Source organism: Pteropus alecto, unplaced genomic scaffold, assembly GCF_000325575.1.
Source record: "Pteropus alecto unplaced genomic scaffold, ASM32557v1 scaffold111, whole genome shotgun sequence".
Classification (NCBI taxonomy): domain Eukaryota; kingdom Metazoa; phylum Chordata; class Mammalia; order Chiroptera; family Pteropodidae; genus Pteropus; species Pteropus alecto.
In genome coordinates this window covers 2,688,468-2,696,417 of record NW_006431915.1, presented here as the reverse complement: position 1 = coordinate 2,696,417, position 7,950 = coordinate 2,688,468, and the positions used below count along the sequence as shown (strand labels likewise).

General features: G+C 40.9%; 1 protein-coding gene across 7 annotated transcripts in view; it reads right to left on the bottom strand.

Moving 5' to 3' along the window:
- Positions 1 to 3,468: 3,468 nt before the first annotated feature.
- Positions 3,469 to 7,950, bottom strand: part of ZNF462 (zinc finger protein 462) — a 130,965-nt gene continuing 126,483 nt past the window's right edge. For 6 of the 7 annotated variants that reach the window (XM_015599816.2, XM_015599808.2, XM_006906077.3 and 3 more), the window contains one exon: positions 3,469 to 6,233. In XM_015599816.2, the coding sequence (XP_015455302.1) occupies positions 6,026 to 6,233 (208 nt within the window). In that variant the 3' untranslated portion in view covers positions 3,469 to 6,025. The remainder of the gene's footprint in view (positions 6,234 to 7,950) is intronic. The other variant, XR_001518130.2, reaches the window with a different exon arrangement.

Genomic DNA, 7,950 nt, shown 5'->3' with positions numbered 1-7,950 from the left:
TCTCTTTAAACAATGTGGTTAAGCTGCTGTAGCATAGCTAGAGGCCGCATTCCTCCTGCATTGTGATGTGGTTTTTGGAAGTCATGCATGCAGTTAGCTAAACCAAACTAAGCTGCTTCATTAATGGGAGCAAACTCAGGAGAGAAATCGTGAATAGAAACAAGGCGAGTTTGCTTTACACTCCTAATTCAAGAAGCCAGATAATTAAGTAGGCGGAGAAAGGAAGTGTCCCTTTCTGATTCCAAGAGCTGACTCTCTCTCTTTCCATTTCCTTTCTTTATTAGTTGCTGTTGGAGTGTGTGTGTGTGTGTGTGTGTGTGTGTGTGTGTGTGTGTGTGTGGGTGTGTGTGTGTGTGTGTGGTTGTGGGGTGGGGGGTGAGGGGATTGTGGGGGAAGTTCTAGCAAAAGGTTTATTGCCTTGAACCCTCTGAATAAGCTTTTTCTGTCATATGGAGATTATAATAACTGTTTTCAGTTCTGTTCAGATTCCCTGTCCCCTCTACTCAGTCCTCCTCTGTAGGGCCCTCAGAAGCAGCTCCCCATCTTCACCTCTCTGCGGATTCATCTCGCACCACTCACTCTGGATTCCACCTCAAAGACGAGGTTCACCAGCATGAACTCAGTCGCCCCTTGCAAACGCACACAGAGAGCCTATTTCCCTTTCCCCTTATTCCCCCTCAGGGGAGAAAGGACCCTGTTTTCATCAGCAAAGCCAATTGCTCTATTGTGCCCTGGATCCCAGCATGAGTTTTGCTTGTCAGTGACCCTGCCGCTGCCATGGCTTCTTCCGTCAGTGTAGCAAACACGTCTAAATCACTCATATTCTAAAAGTGTTGCCTCCACCCTGCCTCTCGAGCTACCCTCCCCGCACCCTCGCCTGCTTGCTTTTGCATCTCGACACAGTCGTCTTACCCCACTTGTCACACTTCTCCACCGTCATCATGGCCAGTTCTGGCTTCTGCTTCCCCCAGCACTCTGCAGCTGGTCACCACTGATGTCTAATTTTCAGACCCAGTGGACCTCCCGTCCATTTCCTGTTCACCTCTGGGCAAGAGAGCAGGACAGTGGCCAAAGGGATCTCTTGAGAGGAAGCGCTGGTGTTCATGTCTGATGTGTCTTCAGAGAGAGAGCCTAGAGTTTCAAAGGCATTTTGCATCTACCAAACTGCATATTTTTACTTATTTAAAAAAGCAATCTCAGGCTCCGAAAGAAAATGGAACACTGATGCCAAATCAGATCACTAACACTTGGTATCAACAGGAATATATTTGAATTTTAAAAGGCTAGCTGCATCTGACAGCAATGTGTCTCAGCTACTTAAAGTCTGAGTAGGAGTGAGGTCGTGGGGAAAGGAAGTCTTTAATAAATCTTTATGAAGGCATGGGACAAGTGATAAGAAGGGTGACCATCCATATCATGTGACATGTAGGAAGTCAGGGAAGGCTTCACATCAAAAGTGATATTTAGGCTGAGTCTTAAAGGGCAGGTAATTTCCAGTGAAGAACAGAAGTTCAACACTGAAAGCAGAGGGAACAGCATGTGAAGGGCAGGGCGTTTGGAAAAGAACAGACATTTTCAAGAAATGATGAACACAGTACTTCAAAGCATCTTATGGTCCCTTATGATTGAGTGCTGTCCCCTATCACACCCCTGGCCCTGGAATATGGATAGCTGCAAGGAAAGAGCGTATCTCATAGTAATTTTTGTTAAGCTTAGGGCGAAAGACACACCCTGTTGTATGAGGAACCAGTTTCTCACATGCCTCCCTAAATCAAATGTGTGCGTTGAGAAGAGAAAATGCTTTCACAATTGAGATCATCTTTCCCCAGGGCTGTCAGCATCAGCACAGAGGTGGGAACAAAGCCTCACAATGGGAAGCTTGGAAACAAGCCCCAACATCTTCACTGGTATTTCTCCATGTTGCATCTCTATCCTCACGATTCCTCAGGAGACAAGTACCATGTCTCTCATTACATGGTGATAAACACCAAACAGTTCTTTAAAAATATCTATTGAGAAGATGGGTAACGGAACCAGCATTCTTCACTTTCTAAAGAACAGAGGGTTTCCAGCTCCCCTACTGTTTCCAAAGGAACACTTCTAGGTTCCTGACTGTGGCAGAGGTTGCCAGTCCATGTGTCCTTCCTGGCCACATGGGTATACAAGACCACACACTTCCCAGCCATCTTGTGGGTAGGTTGAGCTATGTGAAGCAAGACACCAAGTGATGTGTGCTCCTTCCTGGATGTGTTATTCGAGTGGCTAGGCTACCTCCAAGCTCTCAGCAATGACTCTGGGATTCATTTGTTGAGATAGTAGCATCATTGGATGGAGGAGCTTGGATTCTTGAATCACCGGATGAAAGGGTACCCGCTCCCCTCCCCCACTGACACTCACTGGGAATTTGTGTAAGAATTAAACCTCTGTTGTTCTAAGGAGTTGCTTTTCTGCAGCCCTACCATGATTAATATATCAGCAAATTCTACTTCCTCTCCATAAAACAGAGTGGGAGTATGGATTAGACATGAACTCAGTAAAAAACAGTGCTCATTAAATATTTGATGGAAGCCAGGAGGGAATAGCTATGCTTTGCAAAACAAGTCTATTATGTTACTTTCTTGCAGTTCTGGAAAAGGCGTAGTATCTCTCGAGTATTTGATAATAAAAAAGTTACTAAGAATGTGATTCTTGATTATTTTTTGCCTTGCTTACTAGGAAGCTTAGTGACAGTATGTGGCTTCTGTATGGCCTCATGGAATGCATTTTGCCAATTTCCTACTATTATCGCTGCTACTCAGTCTTCATTTTGCCTTTGTTTTCTCTGTGTTTTATGCATTCTTGTAAGTAAAACTTTTCTTTGTGAAGGGGATAAAGAAAATGAGGAAAGGTGAGAACCAAATTTTTGAATGATCCATGAGCCATTCATCTCCTAATGCTGAAGGTAGGCGCGTAAATCAGCTCTGAGTTTAACAATCAGTGCTGTTGATTTTAATTTACTCTTCTAGGTTTCATGACTATTAATTTTTCCTTTGATTTATAACAAGGTAGCTCAAAGAATAAGTTAATGATAATTACTGGTGCAGGATACACAGTAAGACAGTTTGAGGCAATGGTTGTGACTTGCAGTTAGTTTTAAATAACCGTGCTCATGGATTCAGGGTCCCCAGATAATGTTTAGTGACTGGCACTTTCTCCTTCTGAAGCTTCCTATGCCACTTTGATTCTCAATGTTGATGGAAAACATTCCCTCCATAAAATGCCCCCAGCTGGTGATAAATATCTGATGCAGAGATATTAACATTTAAAAATCCCAGCTCGCACCTTACCTTAATTTCACATTTGCGTTCCATATCCATGTAGACAGTGGCTTGAAGTATCTCATGTACACACATGGAAAGGCAATGCTATATTATTTCTACATTTATCTATAGTTATATCTATAAATGATCTACAATAGATGCACATAGACACATGTGAAAAAAATTCTTTATTAATTTCTCACATTTCATTACAAAATGTATGTTGCAAACAACTTGAATAACCTACTTGTGTGTTTTTTTGTTGTTTTTTAAACCCTTGGCTTCAAGAACTCAGGATCTCCCTATCTTTTATCGAGTATGGGAAACACTGATTATTGGAGTCAATAGGTTATCATTTTGCTATTTACTTTCTTCTCTCAAGCTCTGAAAAAAAATGTCCTCTGTATAAATTAAACAAAAAAATGCTGTAAATGCTATGTCATTACAGTCAACAGAATTATAATAATGCATCCAAAATGTGCGGCCACAAAATATCAGGTATATGTCTGAAAAAAGAAAAAAATGACATTCTAGCCTTGTTAAAAGGATAATGGTCCCATATTTTTATTAACAGGTTAGCAAAACAAAATCCAATGGATTACAATATTTACATGTTATTTGAAAAATAAAGTAGTGATAAAAGCATGTCACAATTATTTTCTTTTTTTTTCCTTTTTCTTTCTTTCCTTTTTTTCTTTTTTGTTTGTTTGTTTGTTTGTTTTTTGGTAACCATTACAAACACCCAATCCAGGTATGGAACTGTTTAATACATTTGAAATGAGGCCAATTAAAAACAAATATGGACACAAAATGAATCTTTAGATAGTTCACACTTTCCCCATTTTCTGGTTTCCACATGATGGCCCTCATCCCTAAAAAAAAAAAAATTAAATTAAAATAAATGCCCTACAAATAAAAATTCTTAACAGCAAGAAAATAAAAGAAGAACATGCTTTTCAAGTAAGCACTTATTCCACAAATGCAATATCTTTCCATGGATTTTATTTGAAGCTGTGTGGGACACTGTCATCTCAGCAATTCCCTTTCCCTTTCTTCCCTCCCCCTCCCCCAACCCTTCCAAGTAAAAAAAAACAAAACGTGAAAACCAAAGGACACACACACGCACTCACACACGCACACAAGAACACATACATCCAAGCACACACGCATACAGGCTTCTAACACCTAGGCTTCAAGGAAAGTTCTTTTCTACGTTTTGGAATGAAACCCTCTGTTCACAATCAGAACATATTATAAGTGTAGACTTAGATTTAGTCTAAGCTGCTCCCTCCTGAAAAAGCTAATATGGGGAAACAGAGCAGCTGGCAGCTAGATTAAAAAAAAAAAAAAAAAAAGTAGTTCTCCAGGCTCCTTGTAGGATAGAAGTATTTCTTGTCCATTCTCACCAAAGGGATGGGATCGCCTTATCCCCCAAATTAAATGAGAACCCCCCCAAACACAATGCAAACAAAAAACAGAACACAGATTTTTAAATCACACACAAAAGCCAGCCCATCCTAACAGAAATTATTTGTGTGAGACGGATAATGTGTTAATTTGACAAGCAACAAAAGGGTGAAGAGGACTTCCTCATCTGGCCCACAAGCTGCATAGCTGTGCCAAAAAGTTTGGTTCTTTAGTTAAATAAAAGAAAAAGAAAAAGAAAGTTAACTTCTTTGTTATTTCCATGTTTAAAATAAAAACATTCCTATTCACAAAAAACTAAATCTCCCTTGCCCCCAAATTAAAACAACAACACACACGAAAAACAATTTATATGAAAAACTGAATTGTGCTGTGTTTGTAACACTCAAATTGATAGAAAATAAACATGTGGCAAACAAAACTCCACAGTCACCTTAAAATTAGCTCATATGAATCTACCAAATTCTAAATTATAGTTGAACACTAATAAACAGCTTACCTGGAATAAAGGATGACAATTCACAAACAGTTATCTAATAATTAAAGTCTGTTTCTTTTTTTTGTTTTGTTTTTTACTAAAATAATTAAAAAAATCACAGTATTTTAAGAAATAAAACCCACATGGGGATTTTAAGCACAATTTGTGTTCCTTTCTTTAAAACTCTTTTTTTTTTCTCCATTCACCATCTTGCCCAGCAGTTCTCTCTACATTTAACCACAACGACGACAGGTAGTACTGACAAATGCAGAGAATTCCCTTGGTTAAGTTTGAGGTACTAGGAAACAGGTGACTGTTTTATGCAAAGCAGTTTTTTGTTTTGTTTTTGTTTTTTTGTTTTGTTTTGTTTTTTCCCAAAGCGGCTGCAGTTAGGTCTTGAAAAAGCTTAAGGTATTAAAACTAGAAAAACGCACCAAAAGTTGTGCGTCAAAAAGTTGTTCCCCTAAGAAGTCTTCTGCTGTCACGGAGTTTGTTTCCACATGCTGTCCAAGACCACCACAGAGCACACCATGTGCATGGGGAGGTGCTTCCGTATTCCGCAACAAACGAAACTTCCATGATGAAGATCCGGAAGAAAAGATGTAGTGATGGAAAAGGAGCCACATATTCCAACCATTTAAATAACTTTAATTTACATACTCACTCACACAGGTACCAGTGCTTTGAAAATAGATTGTTCAGTCCTAAAAAAGCAGCTTTGTTCTGTCTTCTCTTTTCTGTCCCCAACTTTTCAGCCCAAGCTGGCCCTCCCACATTTTCATCATGGTTCAAGTAAGGTGTGATTAAGAATTTCACCAAACACTTATTCTTTTTTGGCCTCTGCATTCTCCAGGAGAGATTTGTCAGCAGCTACTACACAGATGGCTACTGTCTCATTCTTTAGGGAAAAGTCTATCCCGATTGCCTCGTCATCTTCCTTTTCCTCTATAGAGGGCATCTTAATACTGTCCTCCACATTCTCTTTCAGGTGGATTTCTTCTCTGCTCACCTGCTTGGTGTCATTCAACGCCCTGGAAAAACATAGATGGTGGAGACAAACGAATATATATTTTTCCTAATTAAACAACAAAAGACTCATATCCTTATTTCCCTGATCCTAAAAAGGCCTTGGGGTTTTTTTTTGGAACAAACATCATGAATGTATGACTAAATCGTGAGTGATTTTTCCCTGCTACATGTTATGCTTAGGTCATGTATGTCTGGTATGTTATCAAAGATTGGAACCTACAAAAATATCCATTATTACATATGTGGTGAATGACATCATGCTTCGTTTCTAGATTAACATAACTGTTCTATGTTCCCTCTGCTACTGGGAACAGTGTAAGTCCTAAGTGGTAATAGCAAGAATTGTCTTATGCTCAAACTCATCAGTGGAACCCTAAAGCTGGGAGATTGGCTATATTTATTAAGACTAAAAGAATAACTGATGTATTAAAGACTTAATGGACAGGTCCAGAAACAAATCGTGGAAACAAACAGAAGATGGAACCTATGCCTTGGGAAGCTTGGTTATGTTCTCTGAAGTTTAGACGCTTCAGTTTTCAGGGCCATTTGCTGCTGAAAGGACCAACTAGTAGGTTCTGTGTCTGGTAGACTAAGGGTGTCTTGTGGAGGGGATGATTTTATATTCAAGGATCTTATAAGTGTTTTACAGGTATGCTCCCACCTACCTGGGAGGCAGGCAGAAGCTGGCTCTGTCCCCGAGGCAGAGCACTGAAGGCACCAAGAGGTGCGTGGGAATGTTCAAGGCCACTCAGGGAATGAGTCATCAGAGGCAGGAACAGAAGCCAGATCTTTTGACCCCGGTCCACGCTCTATCAGAGAATGTCATGCTAATGAAAGCTGAAGGGACACTGGCTGGAGAAAGCGCGAAACTTCTACGCGAGGGCTTGAATGCGATTTATTATTCGTAAAGATGATTTTCATTTGACTTGGGTCTGGGTGACCATTTTAAAATCCAACAGAAAAGGAGCAACCTAGTTCCTGACAACTGCCTCTCCTCCCATGCCCAGGAATGTGACACAGAGGGGTCTGGGTATCGTCAGGGGAACCAAAAAAAAGAACCTGGTCTCTCTGCCACCTCACATCTTGGGCCGAGGCGTTCTTGGGATGGCTCGACTTACATGCCGTGTCTCAGCACGTGTCTTTCCCACTCGGAGCCCTGTGAAAATGCCCGTCCACAGAATTCACACGGAAAACGCTTCTCAGCGTTAAGAGCAGCCCCTCGCTCAGAAAATCTCATCAGATCTGTAAAGGGAAAGCAGAGTGTCACCTGTGCACCATGGGAGTAGGCAGAAGAGATAAGTCAATATTCATCAAGAAGCCTCTCTTTCCTTCACTTGAAAATCCATTTGTGGAAGCAATTTCCAGATCCTGTATTCTTTCTCCTACCTGGCTTTCCGCCTAAGGATAGTTCTTGAATGGCTCTCAAGCGGCCCCATTTCTCCTCCCCGTCCCAATTGCTTCTATCACAAGTAATCTGGATCTTTCCTGCCTGAAGAACCCCATTCCCACGGCGTCTCAGTATTTTTTTCTGTCGAGCCTCTCCCTTCTGGGATGTGGCACCAGTGCCTCACAGTTTGGCACATGTTCATTTTCTATCTGACACAGGTTTGTCTTTGTTCCCCCAAAAGAACAAAGGTCACTGAAAGCACCGGGCTGGGTTACACATAGTAGACCTCGGAGTTTTGACTCCTTCCGCGTGAGAATGCCTTCTTGATTCAC